Raw genomic sequence first — 24493 nt, 5'->3', positions numbered from 1 at the left:
TAGCAATTTTACCATTATAATAAGGAATTTCAAACACTTCATTTCATAGAGTGCTTTTACTACTGTTTCCCCATGTGTGTATTCTGGGTTATTCTTGGACTTAAGAGAGCTTTTCGTGATGCTCAGAACAGAAGTGAAATAGGAAATCCATTAAAAAGACGATAGGTCTTATTTTAAGTCCTGATTCTGCAAACTATTCTGCATTTATAAAGCCTTAATCCTTGTGCTGTTTTAATCTTTGTGTAAGAAAAGTCTAATTTAGCTGGCAAATAGTAAAAAGAAGTGAAATTAATTAGCTGCTCACCAGTTTCTCATCAGCATTCTAAGAGCCCCCATGAAATTAATATATTAAATGCAGAAGAGGATATTGCAAACTTAAACATCACAGATGAAGGCAAGATGTACAGTGATGCTATAAAACTCCAAATATTGATCTAAATTCATTTAGAGAATACTCCCCTATATCAAACAGCTTAATAAAGCTGTGGAAATATCCCGGCTATATAATCACACCAAAAATAAGCCGGAGTAATTCAGTAACTCACTAGAATGCAAAGACCATTTCAAAACATTACACAGATAAAGAAAATAAAACACCTATGGCATGAAATGCTTCTGACTCCAAATTTTAAAGCTGCATTTAGTTATAGTGTAACAAATTAAATTGTCCCCTTTCATGCACGCTCGTAAAATAACTGAGATGGTCACAAGATCCTTCAGAATGGCAAACGATACACATTTCAAAGAGCCCGCCCCTACTTACATTTACCCGAGAGACATATCTGTAGTAGAGGAATACGAAAAGAGTAGACAGTAAGTATGGCCAAGTAAGAGCACAGTGAGAGTTACTCAGCACCAGGTAACAGTAGCTCATAAAGGCAAAGCAACCGGAGCTTCTGGCTGGTCTCATTCAGCAGCAGAATGAAAAGAGTCCAAGAAGTTGCAGGAGGAGCGTTAAGATGAGGTGAACGAGCCGGCATGAGCAAGAGTCACACAAAAAAATGCTACATGCTGACACAAAAGCAAATAGATGTGAGTCAGCCATAGCCCTAATTAGGTTAGAAATGATAAAGGAAGTTATGAAAGAATCTTTTAGCAGGTGGAGGGGAGGAAAACACTTAGTTTTAATATGAGGAATGATCATTTTATCTGCGAGATTATAAAACGTGGCTTCTTTGATAACAAGAGACGGAATAGCATCTCAGGATGTCCCTTTCAATTGTGTGCTTTGAGCAGTACAAAACCCACACAGTTGGTCTCTAATAGAATTTTTTCTAACATTTCTTACAGACACACACAGTGAAGTAATTGGCTGTTACTGGGATATGTTTAAAAAAATCAAGTTGGTGGAATACTGTGGAGAGGTTGACTTGAGTTAAAATTGGTTTTAGGGAGTGCAGCTTTTGAGCAGATGATGGATTCTCTAGTGTCCAAGAACTCTTTTGTGCCTTCCCCTGTATTATCCTCGCATAGTGGAATAAAATTGCTCCCAAAACTTGGTGGTAAGAGCTTTTTACCTTCGTAACAATAAGTAGCAGAGTTAGCAAACTCTGTAAGTTTTTAAAGCTCCCCTTCTGCATAGGAGTGAAACCCCTTTCCACATCGTAGATTATTTATTCCTCGCTCTCCCAGGTGTCGAGGTTTTCTCAGCTTTATCCATGTCGTACTTCTTCCCACTCTCAAACTCCTCTCGAACCGCATCTTACTGCGAGCACTTCTTTTTTTCTCACTTCTGCCATTCCCCAAAGTGTCTCTTTTTCCACCTCTCCTCCAGCTCCTTTCAACATGAGTTACATTTTCCTTTCCTTCCTGAAGAACAACTTTGCCTGTGCCTTTTTATTCTTTTCTCCAAATAACTTCCTTCTGCTTGCTCCTGCCTCTCATAGCGAATGCTGTGTGAAAATCTGCGCCTCCTTCCTTCCCACAATACGGATTTTGCTCACGCAACCGTGCACTGAACTTTCCTTCCCTTGAAGTACCAAATTTCCCCCCTTACGATTCTCCATCACTTATTGCTTCCATGCCGAGATTATTCCAGTCTGTCAACACATTTCCCCTTTTCAAATTTCACCACATTTCTCCCATGCAACGTTTCTTCTCCAGTTCTGCAATCTAAACACCCATTTGCCAGCACACTGTACCACAGTTGCTGCTTATTTACTGGAGAAATATTTCATATACTAAGGATGCTGGCACAGCTAAATGCTGCAACACCCTCACGCATCAGATAAGCACAGATCACAAGTATCTCAAGAAATTTTAATTTTTAAGAATCTTGCAATTCATTTAAGAACAACCTTAAAATCCAGTAACTCTCATGAGAAAAGTGCTTGAAATGGCATCTTGCTTGATTGAGATGGCAGTTCTATCAGAATAAAAAAATTGCACCTGCATCTGTACCAAAAATAAATAACCATTATTGTAAAAAAAAAAAAGGTTACATCTAGTCCATTTTAAACAATTTAATAGGAGTATTTACCACAATGCTACATACAAGAAACTATTTTAAATAACATTAATACAAACAAAGAAAAGTCAGTGAACCTAAAGTTAGAAAGATTTCATCTTTCACATAATAAAAGACATAATATATATGATTCATTCAAACGACTATATTATCTTAACTGTAAGAAAAAGCTTAAATAAAAGTGTTTAAACAAGGGAGCTAAAAGTCAGGCATCTAAATTCATATTGTAGGCACTGAATAGCTGGTTTAATTTTCAGAATTGCAAACACTTTCAACTTCCACAGAGTTTAAGGTGTCTGACACCTATAGATTTCCCAGTAACACTTATCCACATAATTAATTTAATACATCTGAGTAGGTCCTTCGAATTTAAGAGGAGGATTTATATGCATAAATCACATGACTAATGTTTACAGGATTACAACATATGCTGATATATGGATTTAGTTATCTAATGTGAGTCTCAAAATTTAAGACTTTCAATCACAACATTTAAAATATGAGTTGTTTATCTAATTATGCATGTAGAATGTATGCTATAGTCTTTAAAAACACATTCTGTAAGGAACCCTCACCAGATTTTTAAACAGAACTATTAGTACATTTTTTCAAAGTGGCAGCCAGAGTCTTCATGATCAATTATTTATTTGAAATGATTTGAAATATTATTTGAATATTTGAAGTATTATTTGAAACACTGAGGTATTCAAATAAGAGAAATAATTCAGAAGCTGTCATCTTCCTTATTGACCGTATTACCTCCACAGTTTAAAAGCAGAAATCCTGTTAGCAGAGGTTTCTGCTTAGAAATGGATGACATAGATAACTCTGGAATTGTAGAAGTTTATCCAACTTCCTAAGTGCCTAAAAAGAAAACATAATCTTTTATACCCCAAGTTTTAATCAGGGATCAGTATTTACATTTTAATCAACACCTCTAAATACTTCATTAAAATCAGGATAGTGGCCATCACACCACCATTAATATCAGTCAGTTAAACATCTTTTCAGTTGCTAAATGAAAATGCACTTTCCAAAACAAGGAGTTTTAATCATCCATCCATTATTATTGAACAGGTCTGTGTCATATTATTTGCCTTTGCTATGCTCTTGTTCTAGTAAATCACGACAGCAAAATAATGAGATTGCTCTTTTTAGCACAAGGAAAAAGGGCTTGGTCCTGCAGACACTTTTCAAGTGTCTAAGTTTAGAAATGCTGATGGTCGTATCAGTTTACAGAAAATAAAGCCTGTGACAAAATGTTTAGACAATCAGGGTTCAACTCACCATAACAGTTATTCTTGATATCAAGTCTGCAACAGTCAGAGAGCTACAGCACTGATATTGCAAGATAAGAACATATCAGCAGCTAATCAGGTAATGTCTTTGAAACTGAATTCATCTGAGGTCTATTAACCACTTCTGTGGCAAGATGAAAATATATACCCACTTTGTTCCAGGGAGGAAAAGACAAGGCAAGCCACTGATTGGGCCTTACCCTCTTCTTTATCATCACTGAATGAGCAATTAGAGATTGTTCTGGTTTGCAACACACGTAAGGAATTGTTCTTTTAAAAGACCAGATCTTTTAAAAAGGTATAACTTGATAAAGCACCTATTTGCCCTTCATTGCGTCTACTCAGATGTTTTCAACTAGCAGCAATCCAACTGTTTTCAGAGTAAAGGTCTCAAGTATACTCCTACTTCCATCCTATTTTTTAAAAATCAAACCAAACTAAAACTCATTAAGGCTGTTTTATATCCATGTCAACTTGATTTACTTATACCAAATGGAACAATCACTTTGAGGACCTTCAAGTGGAATGATCGGCCTTGTCAGTATTCCAGGAAGAGTCATTGCATCCATTGGAATAATTAGTCTCCGACATCGCCATCTCTGTCACCTATGAGCCACAGAAAATGGAAACCTACAGCTAGTAAGGCAGTTCCAAGCAGGTCTCCCAGCGCAGTAAGATAAGGGATAGAAAAACTATCAGGATCTTTTCCTTTTTTCCAGAAGTGGTGCACCATCCAGTCAGCAATCCACAGCAGAGTAAACACCTACAGAACAACAACCAACCAAAATCATATTACTATCACATAAGTTATATTGAAAGGAAGTCAACAGTCCTTAGTACTTTGAATTATTGTAAAAAACGGCTTTTGGAAAAGTACGAGTAATTAAAATGAATTAATTTCACACTAAAACTCCGCACAATTAGAGACAGACCGTGTCTTTAGCCAACCTCACTCAGTCAATCACACGCACAGGTAGAAGGAACACACTGAATCATTGACAGCATTTTTCACTCAGTCTGTGCTTGAGGACTCCTGAAAATGGCAAGAAAAAGCAAAAACTCCAACCAAACGCACAACTGCGCTTCTCACACAAGACATCACTCTGTACAGTGAGAGCATACGTGGGGCTTCAAAATCATCATGAACCGACTGATGTTTCCACAGATGAAAACACTTGACTCAGGTGTGACTCTTGTTTTTGCGGGTCTAGAATTGAGTTGAAATCAGACGTGATTTAAAGAACACCAGGTCAGATTAAGAACAGTTTCATCTGGTTTGCATGTAGTGCAAAAAATAGCCTCGAAGTTAGTTTTATGCATGAAATGCCAACTTCAGCCCTGCTGTAAAAAGGCACACCTGCAATATATATTATGAAATTGTCACTCCAGGCTGAATTTGTCCCGCAGTAAAAGATTTCATTCCCAACTGTGAACGTCTGAACATTTGAGAGGTTTGATCTTCATACCAAAGCTATGCATAATCATTAAACCAATTTTAGAGAATAATTCTTTTAATGTTGCAGAGCTGTATGATAAGAGATTCTGGTTCAGTGGAATCATGTGGAGATGGCAAGAGATGAATGGAGAAAGGACCACTAACTGAGCTTCCATTTCTTCTTGTCTCGTCTAAGGAACTGCTTAAGATGGAATAAACACTGTATTTTATGTATTTTTAGTTAATCAGATCTTTAGGAAGGGTAAACTTCAGACAGTTCCTACCATAATTCATTGTTTAAAAGTCTACTATGTACATTTAAAGGAATATGCAGTATCAAAAGGAGTAAAAGGTACAAAATTCACATTTTATTTAGTAAATGATCAATTACTGGTATCAAAGGCATGCTTATAAATGTACGCAATCGTTTACTGAAATACTGGTAAGATGGTTGTAACACACCTCTCCACAATAAAAAATACAGTAAAATCAATGTCATATTAAAAACTGTGTTGAAAAAGTTTTTCAATTAACCTTTGCTTTGCAAAAGTATATGTTAAAATGCAAGCTGGAACTTCTAATTAAAAAAAAAAAAAAGATAGGAGTATTTGCTTAATGAAAAATGCATGGCTTATTTATATAAACATATCTTCTGAAAAGAGAACTGTGTAGTCTAAGCTAATTATGCAAGTCCTAGGTGTGCTGACTGGAATCCAAACAAATATATTTAAAACAGATGTTTTCTTTGGAAGACTATCAGATTCTTTGAGTCGGCTCCTTCTTCTGACAGAGACAAAAAGAGGCCTGTTTATAAAAGATACTGTACATTAACATCTCCTACAGGATGCACACAGAAGACTCGGTAGCGCCCCACACCAACAATAGTTCTGCATGTTCTATTAGAAGAACGTTCGTTTCAGGAATAATTTTGTCCTGGTTCTGTTAAAAAACAAGTTTCTCTTTTAGTGAATTTGCCTGTCAGCTAAAGCTTTCATATTAACTGCATTTTCCTGGAGAACCAGACACATGTTTTGGTAAACAGAGCAATAGAATGAGAAGTTATTGATACGGCCAGATTCACATCTTGCGAGAGGGGCAACCAGAAACAGGTGACCAAGAAACTGACCAACAAAGTATAATATCCCATTCGCGTGAATACTTCATATAAAAGTGGGAGATCACTAGGATCTCGTCCTTTTTCGTCCCTTTTGCTTATGGCCGACATTAGGAGAGGACCTTGCTAGTCGTCCCTGCGAACTGAGGCCTAGTGACAGACTGAATCCAGCTCCGGTTGGCTGCAGAGTCCAATCCAGGACTTCGGGTGCCAGCTCTGCAGTTGCTGAGACTTTCAAGATTTGTTTTGTATATTTTGTATTATTTTATCTATTCTTATTAGTAGCATTAGTAAAACTTTTCTAGCTCTCTTCTCTCTGTCCCTCTTTCCCTCCAGATTGCTTGTCCTTAGTAGGAAGGGGGGAGAGGGAGGGGCTAAAAAGGGGGAATGGGGAGGAGAGGAGGTCAACAATATGTCTGCCACGGTTTTATTGTCACCCCGCAATCAAAACCCTCAAGAAATTTATAATGCATTTCTACAACACAACCAATGAGACATAAAAAAGTCCTATTTCAATGACAGTGTAGACTTCTGGCTCTTAAAAATCATGCCACGAAAACCTTTAATTTGTCTATATATTTTCCACCCTAAAATAATTGACTTGGATTACTGTGAAAAATGGGTTGTTTGGAAATGAAGTTTTGTGAACCCTTCCAGATAATTAATTTGCTATATTAACTTAAGGATGCAGAACACATAATGCAAATTATAACAAACCTGGCTTCTGCAAGTAATAGGAAAAAAGTTATAGCATATTATGTTAACTGATGCTTATAACAGTATATGATAGCAATTGGACACAGTGCTTACAGAATAAGTTACGAGGCCGCAGTTCAGCAGCCTTTGTTTTGATTAATAATGCTACCATCATGCATCTGGATGGCTTGAAATTCACATTGAAGGTTTATACAGATGAGTGTTTGGAAATGGTTGCTTATTTGGCCACAGTAGTTTGTAATGCCAGACAGAAGTTCATCAATGTGAGTTAAATCTTTAATGAGATTTTTCTTCTTATCAATGTTAAGAAGGGACAATCGAGGTCATCAATGAACTGATATTTAAAAAAAAAAAAAAAAAGCCCTACCTATGAGTTTGCTGAATTTTTGAAAGTAAGAAAGTCCTTGAATTTTTGAATTTAAAGTTATAAGAAAAGTCACTCACAAAGTTCTCACAGATATAAAAAAAAAGGAGAAAAATAATACAAAAGACATTGCGAGACTTGTTATTTTAGTAGCACAACACCTCAGATTTTCTGGGATTTATCAGTGACCTACACTTATTTCAGTAAAATCACGCAGATGGCACAGCACTACACATACTGTGTACTTCTGCTCTGCAATCATGCTATGAAGAAGAAAACCTTCCTGCTTCACATTGAAAACCAGCTGGTTTTGAGGGGAAAAATAAAGGGATCGACCTTCCAGAAAAGCCCAATAAGACAGCAGAGAAAGTATCTGTTTAGCATGAAATGCTGTAGAAAAGTGATAAGAAAAGCTTCTAAATATATGCAGAGCTGTTCAATATGTGAGGTAGTATTTTTAAATTATTTAATATACAGAGAGGAAGGGAACTTTTTGCAAAAAAAGTGATGAGTAGTAGAAGAATTATGAAACAGAGCACCAGGAATTCTCCTAGACTGAGAATGAAATAACTACAAGTTTTAAGAAAGATAAAAAGAACCTAAATATCTATATACGTACTAAGAAAAAGGAGACAGGCTATAGTCACTGATCAAAAGGAAAAAATAAAAGCAGCCCAGAGCAAGGACTGGAAAAATACAGACAAAATCGCAGTTGTTTTGATTTTTTAAAAGGAAGATCATGCTAAGTTATTACTCTTCCGGAAAAAAAAATACAATCAAAATTGAGGAAAATGAAAGTAAAGATATAATCAGTTTTAGACTGTATTTCTAAAAAGACTTATCAGTCACATTGTCACAAAAGGTCCTCAGAAGATAAAAGCAGCAGAATACAGCAATAAGAATGAGAGGGAGAGAGAGAGGGAAGGCAGAGAAGGAAAGAGCAAAGTCTTTATGAAACCCTAATAATGAAGATTCTGAAAATAAGGCTTATAAGCACACATATCATTTTGTACAACAAAGGACAGAAATAGAGAGTAATTCTTGATATTGAACTTTCTGATTCAAATTATGAATATCAGATCGAAACCGAAATTGAATAGGAATGATTAAATAAAAGTGAGCCTCACTATTTAAAGCTTAAAAGTTAGGATTGCAAGACTGAAAATGGGAACATTATACACTACAATACACTACAAAGCAGTTTTTTTCCTTTTTTTTTCCCCTATAAGCTACCTTCATTTTCTCATGTAATTAATTTATCATGACTTCTGAATTGGGAAAAGAATGAAACTCCATTACTTAGAAATATATAACTCCCTCCAAACACCCTTAATACTGTCTAAGCTTCCTATAGCCTAATCAATATCTTGTAGGATGCTGTAAAATTGTTATTGTTTCCTTCACCTGGGGTGACCATATTTCATCAGTGAATGCATGCCAAATTTACAGTGATAAAAAGTAGAATATTTCAATGCATATTATTTGTAAAACAGGTTTGGATATTTCATGTTTATATTAGTTTATAGATTAGTTGCTGTGATTAGTGAATCTCAACACCAGACTGGAATGAGAAAGTTTAGGTTATATATTTTAAATGCTTTTTCACACAGGTGTTACTGAATTTCTACTATAAGTTTAGTATGTAGCACCAAGGCCTTTTAACAGTTTATTTAGTACGCCTTAATTGGACAGGATATCCTGCATGTTGCTGGTACTGCTGATTCACCTTAAATAGTTTCCATGTGAAGGTGTGTTATAAAATAGTTTGATTCTCCTACTTTAGACAGGAAACACAGATGCAAATTAACTGTGGTAACCTCTTTCAAAAGTATTTTAATTCTGCTTTGGTCTCAAACTTCTATTGAATCAAAATTCACTTATAATGTGACCATGACAAGATCTGGTAACTACTGCATAAGAACTCCTATAAATCCATAAAATTCAAAAGTAAGGTTTCTTGTGGGGTTTTTTGTTGTTGTTGTTGTTGTTGTTGTGTTTTGTTTTAAATTATGAGAGAAAAACTCCAATTCTCTAAAAACTACTGTGTCCTGACTTTTACATCATTCTCACCAGATTTATGGTTTAGGTCCTCTAGTGACTCTTCATTAAGTTAAGCATTAAATTATATATTACATTTCTCAGATTTTAAATGGCTTTTTATGTCTTCATGTGAAAATAAGTAGTAACTGTAAAGCACTCATAATAGATTTACACTGAACTTACTTGCTGAATTTCCATTGTCCACAGCCAGAATTCTGTAGTCAGTGAACTCTCAGAGTAGGGTCAACATATATTTTTCAAAATAAATTTTTCTCCACTGTGTTCTCAGTTAGCATATGTGGTGTGTATCAATCACGTCCAGGGGAAATAAGTCACTATTTCCTCCAAACCTATAGAGATTTCCACCATGTCTGGCTGCAAAGGAACCGCTGTACAGCAAGTTCTTTCTGGCTGCTGTTGTTCATGTTGTAGCTCAGTGGTATTAGCTATGCTATGGTATCTAAGCACCCAGACAGCATTACATACATTCATGAAAGACTAAAACTTCATCAGGTGAAAAGGAGGACACCATCCTAACTAAAGTTGTTTCTAAATCCATTTGATTATATTGATGTAATTTTGTGGGAAGGAACTTTATTTTTTATTCCGCAGTTTAAATCCAAATTCCTCAGACTGTCATCTTAATTTCTTCGCAGTTTTGCCAGACACCCTGGTTTGACCAAGACAGCCCTAATTTCAGGCTGTTTGTCAGATGTCTGAATGCAACCCAGACCCTTCGGTCTTCAGGTATGCTCAACCTGCACTAGCATAGCTCAGTACATCGTGCTACATATTATACATAAGCACTTTGAGCTCAGCCTTGTGGTGGCAAAAATGATCTGTCCCTGCTAATGCCTCAGCAGGAGCTGGGCATGGACCAGACAGCACTGTACCTGGGGGTGAAAGAGTGGGTGATCCCCACACTCTGATCACAATGAATCTGGCAAGTGTGCTTCTCATGCTGCAGTGAGAAAGCGTTGAACAGGCAGAACTGTCCAGGTTCAGACCTTGGTTTCCATATTTCCTTGAATTGTATAGTGTCTTTTGCAATTATAGGCTCTGCATTTTGGAAATAACCTTTCCTAATAGGAAAAGCAGTATTTAAAATGCATCAATATTTTCTCTATAAACACGACTTTATTTCTGTATAATGCACAGTATACCCCATGAGTTATTACTCCACATCATTAGAACCCTCACGCTAGTGAGAAATCTGAGCCATTTTTGATGTGAGCAGGAGGTCACTATGAGCACTGCTGAATTTTTAGTTTTCTATTGCCCCAAAGAGCCCTGAAGTCCTGCAGAAAGTTACTTCACAGCAGTATCCATTTGACCTTCAGCGGATAAGAAGGACTGCATTTTGGAACTACTTATTTGCTTGGTAATAGCTCTGGGAATCTCCTATTGTTTGTTTATTCCCTGAGTCTTTAACGTAACTGTGTGCTCAGATTTGGGTAGGAGGTGTGAAAATTCCTCAGAGGGCATTTGACTGGCTCAGTGAGAAGCCACAGAACAGAGGCCGCCTTTGAATGCCGAGAGCCCTGTGCCAGGAGCGATGGCTTGGCAATTCCAGCACTGCTCGTGTTCTGCTGCAGGTTGACAAGACAGAAGATGAAACTTTACTGAGTGTGCAGCCTCGTACAGTTAAAAAATACTCGTGCCTTTGTGAACTACAAGAGGAGGACTGTTTGTCAATTAATATATTCTTTGCTGGTCAAATGCCAGATTGTAACTGTATGTAGCACACTAGTATGTGCTCATGTGTGACTCGTTTTTGTAAAATTTTCCTCTTAAATAGAGGCCACTCATCAAATCCAAAACACATTGAAAAGCAATATACTGCTTTTCCTTACTGCACATTGGCTTGCCCAGATACTGTACACTGAATTATGTGAAGTACCCTCCATACTTAGAGAGCATAATATTTATTTTTAATTTTCCTCTGATGCTGCCATTCATAAACACAGAACAGACTCTTCACTACAGAGCTGATTCAGACCTTTTGAACTCAAGCCTAAAAGTTCTAGTTGAATTCAGATTAATATAAATATTTGTGCAGTTTTCTCCACCTTCATGAAAATATAATTGTGAAATCCCAGCCCCTCTAAAGTTAAAGGGAGTATTATCTTGGATTTCAAGACAAGTAATTGATAAATTTAATTGAAGAACATTTCAAGAATATGTATTTATTTAAAGAACAGAAACAACTGTACTATTAAAGGTAGGAAAATTAAAATAAAAGAAAATAAAACACTTCCTGGGTTTTCTTAAGTCTACAAACCCAGAACTGTCTTGTTCATAGAGAATCAGAATGCAGATCATAATAATGGCTCTTCTGATTATTTAAAATATCTTAATAGAATGATTCTTAGAAGCGGCTACATAGCGAAACCGTACTTTGTTTCACTACATAGTATGTTTTTAGTCAATAATAAGTAAATCATACTATTGCTAATGCACATCATGCCATATTAATGACTTTTTTTCCCATAATATTTCAATTAAATGACATGCTGGGTAGAGAGTATCTAAGAACAGGTAGGGAGAAGACAGGAAAGAGCTAGTAGGCATGGGTAGCAAAAAACCAAAAATCAAACAATTAAAGCACCAGAATTGAATTAAACTGAAATTAAATACCTGACTGGAACTCCAGTAATACTGCCTAGAGCTTGCAATGCAAATAAATTCCATTTTATCACTTTGGGAGGAGGAATATTAAAGTTTACAGGCAATCTGAAAAAGCCTTGTTAAAATGCCAAATAGAATTCACATATATGTTACAAATTTCCTGTAGAGATAATGTGGACTGGCATTAACTGACAGAGGAAGAGAGAAATAAAAAAGTAATAATTAAAGGTTTTGTGTTAACATTTCTTTGATTCTTTTCGGCTTACTATAACATTCCAGTTCTACTCTTGTAATTTCCTGAACCCCTTCCTCTCCATTTTAAACGAACACAGACCGAGAACATCAGAGATAATAAACAGATCTTGAAGTCAATTAAAAATCTATTTCAGGCCACTGTAAAATGTCATTAAACAATTTAGCAATTTACAACAGTCACCTGGATTTTAAAGATAGTAAATTTGCTTTGTTGCTGTTGTTGTTTTTTAATTTAGGTTTATTAAAAAAAATAGTAGAAAAAATGTTAATAGGTTGTGTATTGGCATAATCATTATTCAGCTACTCTTTCTGACCCCACTCAATATAAGCAAGGAACTGGAAAGGGCACAGTAGTGATATCCAACCTCTTCAAATACAGGACTAACCATAATTAACTCCTACCTTTGGGAATCACTGTATTCGATTAAATTGTCATCTACCACCTCTAACATAAAAGATCCAGCCTGCAAGCAGCAGGCTTGGAATTTTTGATATCCATTTTCATATGCCTTCCATGCAAAGTGAAAATTAATGCAAAGTCCAATATACTACAAAAAAGGCCTAGAATGCAGTTCACTCAGTGCTCAAAAGACTGTTGATGGATTTGTTTTGTTGATAATTGAAATTACAGTAATTAGCTGTGAGGTATTTCAGTTTTACAGCAGAACTGGAAAAGCTCTCATTGGGAGGACAAAAATATAAAAGAATTGTGGAAGAATGTTGGCTTATACCCAAAGAAATGGCAGCTTGAACACTGTTCTTTACTATATCCAGGTGCATAGATGATGTCACTGAAAAAAGCGAAGAGGAATGAATACAAATATTTAACTGTTTTCCTTTCTCAAGGAGAAACATAAAAGCACACAACTGAAGGACAGAAGTACTTCAGACTGACAGGTATATAACTTATCACAGAAGCATGCTCAAGATTTAAGGGTTAAAGCAAGAATTGTCTCTCTGAAAATTTTAAATCTGCTCTAATTGGAGGTATGCAAAACTACAATAATCACTACTAGAAAAATGCCAGAATAATTAAAATGGGGGAAAGAATCTATTAAATATTTTCAGGTGCTAAAAAACACAGGGTTCCAAACGATAAATCTGTCAAGACCCACAAGAAGTTATAGTGTGCAATACTGTTACTCAGATTCAAAGTAAATACATCTCAAACTGCCTGTTATGGCTTAAGACAAGGTAAAGAGGAAAAAAACAATCTATAAAAGGGAGTGGGGGGAAAAAAAAAGCTATATGTCTGCTTTATAGGTAAAAAATCAAGAAAATCAGGTATGGCCTTAGGGACCGCAACAGAGACGCATGACTGCAAAACTGAATAATCAGACCTTGAATTTATAAAACTCCACTTTACACGTGTATATGTGCTGGATTTGAATCTGAATTACTTTGTGATCTGAAAGGCCTGCCCTAATGCCTTAACCTGGTTTTCAGCTGAACTTTTGCGTTTCTCACATCTTAACCTATCCTTGCTGCTGAAGAAAAGGTTTGTATCCTTAAACATGTCGTGATTGCAGTTCTGTGAGCAGGAGTATCACGTAGATTTAATATAGATTTATGAATTCAAGTTGATTCACATGTGAAATCTCTGCAGTATAATAATGGCTGAAATCACACCGTGTCTTACCTTCAGCAGAGGCATTAACAGGGCCCCTTTCCCCAATCTGTTTTTGTTAAGCTCATAAGAACTTGGTATCACTGAGAGAAACTTAGAAAAACTTAACTGAAAGGATTCAAAAGTTACTAGAAAGGACAGCCAGCCAGCCAGAACAGCATCATTTCCTCAGGAGAACAAAGTATAAAACAAGTGATAAGGCTGGAAACTAGGAATATTATGTAAGAGGAAAATCAAAAGTAATTGATAACTTTTAGTATGACATTCTTACTTGCAAAGGTTGGAACATTCCCAGTTATATTCTACCAAAAAAGCACAGAATTCTGGTATGAAATTAGAATCCTAACCGTTTTCAGAACCCATCTTTATAGAAATAGCTGTGTGATAAACACAGAAAGACAATTCAGAACATTAAAATTTCTAATTTTTATTAACGATTGACTGTTGGTGTTGTTTATATTTTAAAACTAAGTTGGTCACATTTTTAGCAGCAGTATGTATATTTAACTTACGGATATTTCAACTACTTTTATTATGTAACAAGAACAGTCAGTTTTTGTTTTTAAGGTACAATGAAACATTATAATTAATTGAGCCAAGTTTTAGCTAAAAATTCTCTGTGGATTTAATAAAAACCTTTCATTTTGTTTTGCTGACTTCTCTAAGTAAAATTATTTCACCTTAAGACATTGCTATTTCAAAAGACATCTTTCACTAACTGCCATTGCTGGGTGTGAACAGGCCACTAGGCAAGACCAGCCAAACTAATGTAATAATGTTTGACAATTAATGCAATTACAATTTCTTGGACAGTGATCACTGTCAGACTAATTTCAACTTTAATAAATACTAAGAATACACCAAGGAAGCCGTAACATTCTCATCTACTGCATTTTTGCTATGTTAACTAGAATAGTAATATGAATCTCTTTAGGAGATTTCTTTGAGTCTTCCTTGACACATTCATTATTCATAAATGCTATTTTTCCTTCTCTAATAATTTACTTCAAAACGGTGCTGAAAGCTTGTGTTAACCCATAACGTCTTGTACTATTCATGAGTTTTCAGAAGTCAAATAAAACATGATTTTCTTGTAGAACTTGCTTTTATACAAGCATTTTCAAGTTGTACTTGGTTCTTACCTGTAGTAGAGCTGCAAATAAATATACTGCTATAAAGATAGGAGTTAAGGAAGTGTGGCCACTTTTCATTAAGTGGATCGTGTACAAGAAAATCAGGTGTCCAGGAATCACCAAAAGAAGCAGAACTTGAGCTGATTTGTTATTTACTCCTACAATAAAAAAAATAAAAAATTCAGTTAAGCTTTTCAATTACTATATCAGATTTTTATTCATTTTAATATAACAAGCAATTTTGGACTTCTACAGCATTGACTATTTTGGAACAGCAGGCATTATTCTTTTCTAAAAGACTCCATAAGGGTTTTCACAGGGTGAAGAAAGCCAGGAAAGTTAAGCAGGGCCCCTCCATAAGACAGTGCAAACTGTCTTATTTTGTTCTGTACTCATGTTAAATCATCTGCTTTCTTGGAGCTGCAGTGACATCCTGAAGCCTTCCTAGGAAAGAGGACGTTATGGACACCATATCCAAGACAGCCTCAAAAGTACCTTATTTTTCCAAAAAGTAATCACGTTTACCGTTTCCTCATGTGTTCCAATTCATTTCATAAATCTGAAAGTGTATTACATGCTGTTGAATCATCACATTTCACCACAGTTTCTACTTTATTAGGAAAGTGGGCAATACAGGGCAGGAATAAGCTGTGAAGCAAGAATCTAGAGAGAAAATGGCAAATGGGAAGTGGAAAGCAGGGACTTGGCATAGTAATAACGTTAGATATAAAGTTTGGTCCTAACAGGAGATTGGTTTGAACTTCTAAATGACAAAGGTTAGAAGCAGGTAAACCAGCTAAGGAAAGATGAAGGTTCAATTGCACACAAGAAGATCCATTTTCTCACTGGTGGTAAAGTCTGGCATACAGGGGGAAAATGACGAGACGTGAGACAGCGGTTTTAATAATTAACTAGACTAATACATACCTGTACCATAATAGGTTCTGCATGGATAATAGCAACCCTTGGCTTCTTCTGGCAGCTCTCCAGGAATGCTGTGCAAATGGAGGTAGGTAGAAATTCTGCTAGCTTGAATAGCTACTAGATTACCACCGATACCTGAAATATAAAAGGAAACAAGCAGTAATTTTTCACCTATTTTTTTCCTCTAGTAGGCGATATTTTTGTAAATTTACCAACTTCCTCTATTTTTTCCACAGTCCCTTATACACAAAAGTCGAAAAGAGAAGCATCTTTAGAATGTACATTAGCTATAGGCAGGCTAGCATCAAGCACTGAAATCAGTCAAAAAACTCAGGCTACAATTTGGTTTATCACTGGATATTTGGAATATCCAAACTGAAAATCTGGATATTTGGAATATCCAAACTGAAAATCTGGATATTTGGAGAGCAATTTTAATTCATAAATGCAAAAGATTCCTCCAAAAGGTTCAATGTGATGCTTTCTCATATGGGAAGCTCCCTTTTATTGCTCTCTCTTCTTTGGAAATCCCTTTTGGAACAATAGAAGTACTATGTAGTTGTAGTAGCCGCTACTGGATTACCTTCCTAGGTCAGTATTGCTGGGAAGTATAAATAATCCAAAGCAGATGCCCTCACTACCACAGGCATAAATGCAGATTTCACACCTAGAATCACATTAGAAAAGATTTCAAGAGCTAATCTATCCATTCCCCTTTGCTACAGGGCAGGATTAAGTATAATCTGCCATTCATAATTCAGGTTGAAAGGACAAGACAAATGTCTGACTAACTGATTTTTAAAATAATGATAATGATGGAGTTTCTAACTTCTCTGTGACAACTGCTGATATACTTCCCATTAGAAAAAAGATTTCTATGAAAAAAAAAAACACCCTAGGATGCAAAGAGAAATAGCTGGTATTGTTACAAGGCCACTGTCTATAATCTTTGAAAAGTTGTGGAGATCGGGGGATATCTCTGATGGCTGGAGGAAGACAAGTATCACACCCATCTTCAGCAAAGCAGTTGACAGCTTCCCACAGCTTCCTCCTAGACAAACTGGGTGGGTAGTCTGAGAGTAGGAAATAGGCTAACAGGTCACTATCAGAGGATGGCGACCAGTGGGTTTTACTTTGTCTGGCAGCCTGTCACAAGTGGGGTCCCCCAGGGATTGGTATCGGGCTCCACACTGGCTCGGGAGCAGCCTTGCTGAAAGGCACATGGTGCTCCCAGTGGATGAGATGAACATGAGTCAGCCATGCAGCACTGAAGGCAAATCAGGTCCTGGGCTGCATCTGTCTCTACGTGCAAAGATAGGGACATGATCACCTGACTCTACTCAGTGCTTGTCAGGCCACACCTGGTGTACTGTGTCCAGTCTTGGTCCTCACAATTCAAGAAGGACATGGACAGATTCGAGAAGGTCAAAAGGAGCGCCATGAAGATGACGAAAGGTCTGGAGAACATGCCGTATAAGGAAAGACTGAAGGAGTAAGGTTTTTTCTCCCTGGAGAAATTAAGGCTCATAGGAGATCTCATCACAGTTTTCCAATACTTCAAGGGTGGCTACAAAGAGGACTGAGGTTCTCTCTTCACAAGGAGACACATGGAGAGGACAATGGGCAATGGGTACAAGTTGCACCAGAAAGAAGTTTCATCTTAATGTAAGAAAGACATTTTTTACAGTGAGAACAATCATTCACTGGAACAATCTCCTCAAGGACGTGGTGGAGTTCCCACCACTGGAGGCTTTCAAGATGCAACTGGACAGGGTGCTAGATAATCTCATCTAGACTCCCTTCCCCATAAACGGTGGGACAAGATGATCTTTCGAGGTCCCTTCCAACCTGGGCTGTTCTATGAATTTTTACTTCAGTGAACAGAAAACTACATGAATTTGTTATATCTACATTACAGAATGCAGTGGCATCCTACTGCTGTTATACTCTAGAGTTGTCTACTTGCATATCAAGCATATGCTTCTTTTTCCCCCAGATGCTTTACATATCAATGGGCTGCTCTGAGAAGATATGATTAGGCAGAAGTAGCACAGATCTTGCCCTCACTTCAGAAGGAGAAAGCCCTTGTTTACTGTCGTTGAACTGGTTTGTTTACCTGATGCTTAGGGTCTTGTTTGGCTGCAGAACAAATGTCTGTGGTCACCACAACACAGTATTTGTCAAATTCTTTTGAGGACAACGGAGTGGTTAGGACAAACATTTACTATGGAGAACTTGAAGTTTTCCTGTCTCACCACTTCCTAGACAATTAATGGCAGAGCCTAACAAAGGAAGAGGACTTCTAAGCAAACGGTTTTAAATCTAAATCATGAAATAAGGTAGAAAAAATCATGGAGTTGGCAGAAAGGACTATTTATGAACCTTACCTGCATCTTGCCGGTCAGGAGATAGAGGGACAAAATATGAACTACCAAAAGGTTGAGTCACTCTTTGGAAAGAAAATTAAAATAACAGCAGCTTTTTCAGACAAACCACAGGATCAGATATACAAGAAGGTACTTATATAACCTACAAAAGGGCTTTAAAGAACTAAAACCAATCTAAGTAGGGTCTAATGTCTGTCTTTTGATTGAGAACAATAATTTTGATACTTCTGAAAGATGAGAATAAGGTATGGAAAGGGAAGCAGAGATAAAACTAAGGATCACTGCACTATATTTGGATGGGGATCAGATAATTTCTGTGACTGAATTATGAAAAAGCTGTTATGTAAAAATGCTTCTTAATAAAGCTACAAAGCTGACGATGGTGCCATATGACTAGAAAATATGAAACAGTTTCTGCTTAAAAAGAGGGGATAAAAGCAACCTGGGTAACTACAAGTAGGCTAACATGGCAATAACTGATATATTCAAAACAATATTAAAAGAAAAAATCAGTAAGCTCTTCTCTCACCACCCATGTCTATTATAGCACTACGATAAGAAATAAAAGATAGAAGTAAATAGGGCTATTTTTCAAGGTATGCTTTGAGGTTTGTAGGACTGCAACCACAAACCATGTTGGCACAAAAAAAGCACAGATTTCAAGTATTTCCTAGGATGCATGCAATTTCCTCTTGTGACTGATAATTATCTGCTTCAACAAATTCAGGCAATCAGAAATATGATAGATGATCTGGACCTCTTTCCCGAATTAATAACAAGGGAAACCGAGTGCAAGAAAACAATTAAGGAAGATAGAAATTAGCCCATTTGAAATGGCAATTAGAAAACCCGTCTGGGCAACAGAGACATGGACAAGTCTGTGAAAGAAGGTATGAGATTGGTTGTCAGTCCTTTGATGGGTAGCTATTAATCATATATTTTTTTAAAACTTTTATAACCATTGTTTAGAGAAACTATGTCCCAAGGCCTGTTGTGTGTGTAAATAACAAGAAAAATTATTGAAAAATATTAAAAGTGATTCTAAAACAAACTGGGCAGCCATGGGACACTGGTAAAAGGAGGTGATACCTATTCTGCAAAGGAAGCTGACATGCCAACCGAAACAATCAGTGTGGAGCATGATTTTGAGAGATGTAATATTCTCTTTTCTATTTTAATCACAGCTACAATCTATTTTAGCTAGCTGGAAACACAATATTCATGTTAAGCAAAATTATTTTAATTTTCATTTGGTCTGAGTCTCAATAATCTCAGTGGCATATTTTTAACTCATAGAAGATAAGCAGGTATAAGAAGTGTAAAAAGCTTCTAGAATCCATACATTCTGCTCAGCCTCGACCAGCTGACAATGTGTGGTGATGGACAGCAGCAGTCACACTTTTAGTTCTGTCCATTCATCTACCAATTCTTCCTTCTATTTATTTTTGAATGTTTAGGCCAATTTCAACCACATCAGACACAAGGATAAAGATACTACCTACCTCCAAGCAGGATTAACCAACCTAACATAAAGGAAACAGTGGCTGGGGAAATAAAGATTCAAACCCATGCCCTCAGTAGAGACAAAAGCAGTAATATGAGCTGAGTAGGTAGCACTATGAGCACGCCATCCAGCCAGTCAGCACCTAGCTTAGTAATAGGCATGATGCCGCTTGCTCAGCGAGTAGTTCAATGATACAGAAGAGGAACGATGATGTGGAAAGCAGGGAGAGAAGGGACAGGATGTTGTGAGCAGCAGGTATTGCAGGGACACGAGGCCACAGGGAACACTCGGGGTTGAAAGGGCTACCTACTGCTATGAAAACAAATCAGCACGGAATCAGGTTTCATTGTTCTGCTGGTTATAGAATGACTTGTATATAAAGCTGTGCTTGCATTGAATGAATCACTTCAATATGTACAGAGATATTCTGTTTGTTTGGTAACAGCAGTTGCTGTTCCTGTGACATTATCTCAGCAGTATCAGATTAATCAGATCCCTGCAAGAAGCAGAAAACAGATAAAACTGCGTAGGTTGACAAGATGTCAATACACAAAATTGATAGCTTCTCAGCGGCTTCTGAATGCATAAAATGGTCACGTGCTCAGTAGCTGCTCCTATTATGAAAATCTCTATAGACAGATATGAAGACTATTTCCATGAACATTTAAGTCAGAATCTTTTTTTTCCTGGAAAACAGTATTGCGGTATCATGGCAAATACTTTATAATAAAGATTAACGTTGTTAGCTTCTTTTCATTCTCATGAGAACTACAACACAAAGGGAAATTATTTCTTTCAAAAGTAAAATCCTGCAACTGTTACTGCATTCCTCTCAGAACAGCAGATGTGTTTAACTTCAGTATGAGAGTGTTACTTTGTCAATAAGCAGGAGAGACACTGTCCGCTAAACTGTGACGGATGTCACGCTGACTTACAACGTGAAAAGAAAATTGAAAACCTCATCATTTAATCGAGCCAGCTAAGGGCTAAGAAAGAATAAATACTTCTGAAAATTGTTATCACAGTTCTTTTTTGCATAACAAGCACAGAAAACCAAAGTAGAGCCAAAACCATGTCACGTATTTGCAAATAGGCCTACGAGCGTGATCCTATTAATCATTATCTGGAAAAAGGACTTTTTTCTAATAATAGAAGTAATCACGCTATTCTGAAAATCACATTAAAAGTACTTCACATCAATGCATCATAAAGAATATTTCAAAGCAAATCCATGTCTCAACCCTCGTTACAGGTATAAAAACAGAAGTTAAGGGAAGCTGAATGGGTGTTGCTGACGCAGACTAGTCAGAGACCATCCAGTGCTCTGGGTAACACACTGGGCTGGTTTTTTTCCCCTCAGATCTTGTACTGCATGTTTTGATAAACAGGGTAACATTTTCCACGGAAAACTGAGGGAGTGACTGATAAACCACTGTACTATGATTCAGAGGGTACTGGTTAGGCTGGAGAATTGGATTGATAGGAATCTCATGAAGTTCAACAATAGGAAACTCAAAGTCCTGCACCTGTTCAGCCTGGAGAAGAGAAGGCTCAGGGAGATCTTATCACGTTATATAAATACCTGAGGAGAGTTATGAAGAAAAGGGAGTCAGGTTCTTCTCATTAGTACCCACTGACAGGACAAGAGGCCATGAGCAAAAAGCTGATACACAAGATATTCCATCTGAATGCAAAAAAAAAAAAACCAAACCAAAAACCACACTCTTTTTTACAGTGAGGGTGGTCAAACACTGGAACAGGTTGCCCAAAGAGATTGTGAAGTCTCCATCTATGGAGATATTCAAAACTCTACTGGACACAGTATTGGATAATCTGCTCTAGTGGACGCTGCTTGAGCAGGGAGTTGGACTAGATCTCAAAAGGTCTCTTCCAACCTAAATGATTCTGTGATTTCATAAAAAAATAAATACAGCCACCTTTTCCTCCCAACTTTATTTCGGTCACATTTCAAATGAGCAGGGCAAGCACTACTTACTGATTTTGAAGAACAGATCTATTGACCGAACCTTAGAAAAGGACTCTAAATTTTGAATCTTGAGTAGAGAAGGAAAATGTCCTCCTGTGATTTGTCCAAGGTAGCTCACCAACTTTCAGAAAACACCGTGAGCCCCTTGCTCAGGGTTTTAGTTTATCTGTAGAAGGCCAGGCCCCCAGAATCAAAGTGTTCCAGAGCCAAAGTTCATTGTAGATGCAGCCCTCTGATCTGTGTGTAAATGCTCCATGGGTAGAATTGGTATAAATTATGATGCAATCAAATAATACAACTACTATTCTCCCTCTCAGACCTCTAATTTAACACCACTAAGTATAGCCTAACTAAACATCACTTTGATAATTTGCTTTATCCTTAGCATATAATGAATACCTGATAGTCTTATTTACTATGTACTATTCAAAGCTTGGACTGAAGAGACTTACTAGTTTCCATTCTGCTTTTCAGTGGTGCTTGTCACTATAAATCTGAGTCCTTTACAAACATTATTGCATTTATTTTAAAAATGTACCTGTGAAGTGATATTTTTGTACTCTCTGCAAAGAGCATTTTTCAGTTTTGGATGTCTCATGTAAAATATTTAAGGCCTTCATTTTTTTCCAAAATGTTTCAGTATTTAAAGCAGACTCTAAAATGTTTCATTTGTACCAATAAATGTTTAGTATTTCTATGGGTCAGTTCCAGAATTTGCAATCATGAATTCCAGAAAAAAAATAATTACGTTATTACTAATTAATAAAAAATCTGATTTAAATTACTTGTTCAGCACCACGGGGGAACCAGAGGATAGGTAAGAGCAATTTTCCAAAGCAGTATTCAGCTACCCTATTTATAAAGTCCCTTTGTCTCCTCAAGGTTCTCATCTTATTCTTCTTTTTTTCTTTTTCTTGAAGGTTCCTGAAGAAAACCACCTACTGTGAAAGCACTGGGACAAGATAAAGCCTACATACTCAGCTTTAATGACCAGAGCCATAACGGTTGGTAAGACCAATAAAGAACAGTTGCATGATGGGGCACACAAATATCTGTGTAGAAATGGCAAACTATATGCAAATGAATTCATTAAGATTAAAGATTTTCAGCAATCCAGTTCTATGAAGAGAGATTAACCAACGACAGAATACCATGTTGTTTCCCAATTATCTACAATAGAACTTGTGCAATGGGACAAAAATCAATTAATACCCACACAAGAGGAGAATCAGGCCAACAAAATTCCCAGATTGATTTTTCTTGTATATCTGTCAAGAGCAGGAAGGCAAGAACATTCTCACTTTTGTGCGCTCCTGCATACAATCCATAATTCAAAATAGTTGTGTCAATTAGTCTTTCTGCAGCTGAACAACAACTTGTTCTTTGATATCATTCGTATTACAAAAATGAAACGAAAAGGAAGGAAAGGAATCTTGGTTACAATAGTGACCAAACACTCTAAAGTTTTGAATAATCAGATTATCTTTCAGAAATTCAGGATCTTGCTCTGACCTCTCTATCACTAATTTCAAAAAACAGGTTTTATGCAAGTGAAATACTTTGAATACAAGCCTAGCTTATCTAGGTACTTTAAATGTTGTTTTTATCATCCACATTTCTTCTATCTCATTTTGCACTTTGTAGCATTTATCCTAATGGGGGGGTAGGGGGGAACAGTTGGAAATTATTAGCTTTTCCTCTAGGAATGTCTTTTAAGAGAGGTCTTTGAGACAATATTACATATGCAAACTATTACATAGTTTATGTCTCATTTGGCTTTTAAATAATTTCTTTCTCATGCCTAATTAAAAATTGTTCCTTGATTGTCAATGAATGAAAGTATTCTGGATATAATTTTGACATGAAAACTAATAATGAAATCTTGTAAAAAATTTGCAAGTAAGACATAAAAGAAAGAACACGTTTCTAATAGCATAGAATATGCATATTTACATGTACAGTCTAGCAACTAAAAAGTAGTAAAACTATCACCCAACAATGCATCAGAATAAAATATCCAGAATCAAAACCCCCCTCCTTTTTCATGTCAAAATAAAGACTCAGTTATAAAGTTCTCACATAGTATAGGTGCCTTCTGAGACTATCACATTCTTTCCAATTCAGGATGCAGAAAAAAATATTTACTACCCAGCCGAATTGCTCTACTACCACACAGGTACATTAATGCTTTCCCTTGTAATTTACAGAGGCAAATTTCAGATGCTCAGCTGTCCGAGACAATGTTTGTCTTCCAACCCTGCACATCTCTGTCGTGTGAAAGCTGAGAGTACAACTAGGCTATAAAATATTAAAATATATGAAGTTACTCAAAAACGCATTTTGTTTTTTGAGGACAAATGTTTTCTGGGTATTTTCTTTCCATATTCTCCAAAGCACACAATTTACAGTGAAAGTTCTCTGAATAATCTGAAAGTTTGTCGTTCAATTTATCCTACTAATAGATAAAAAAGGTATGGTTTGGGGAATATACTATGTAAGTTTAACTTTCATCTCCCAGACAACAGACATTCAGTAAGTTTTGTGTTAGGTTTCCTCATATGTGTTTCTCATATTCCTTGATCTACATTTATTCCCTCCAGATCTCAAATAATC

The 24493-nt window shown here is 36.5% G+C and overlaps 1 protein-coding gene across 1 annotated transcript in view; it reads right to left on the bottom strand.

Moving 5' to 3' along the window:
- Window positions 1–4342: 4342 nt before the first annotated feature.
- The window catches only part of SLC41A2 (solute carrier family 41 member 2), a gene marked incomplete at both ends in the record, with an annotated part of 45903 nt that continues 25752 nt past the window's right edge, over window positions 4343–24493 (bottom strand). Inside the window, 3 exons of the mRNA XM_080363838.1 lie at window positions 4343–4528; window positions 15088–15236; window positions 16006–16137. Of these exons, the coding sequence (XP_080219964.1) occupies window positions 4343–4528; window positions 15088–15236; window positions 16006–16137 (467 nt within the window). The remainder of the gene's footprint in view (window positions 4529–15087; window positions 15237–16005; window positions 16138–24493) is intronic.

This window comes from Nesoenas mayeri (genome assembly GCF_963082525.1).
Source record: "Nesoenas mayeri genome assembly, chromosome: 1".
Taxonomy (NCBI): domain Eukaryota; kingdom Metazoa; phylum Chordata; class Aves; order Columbiformes; family Columbidae; genus Nesoenas; species Nesoenas mayeri.
Note: the sequence above shows the minus strand (reverse complement) of the source record. Positions and strands in the feature narration are given on the sequence as shown.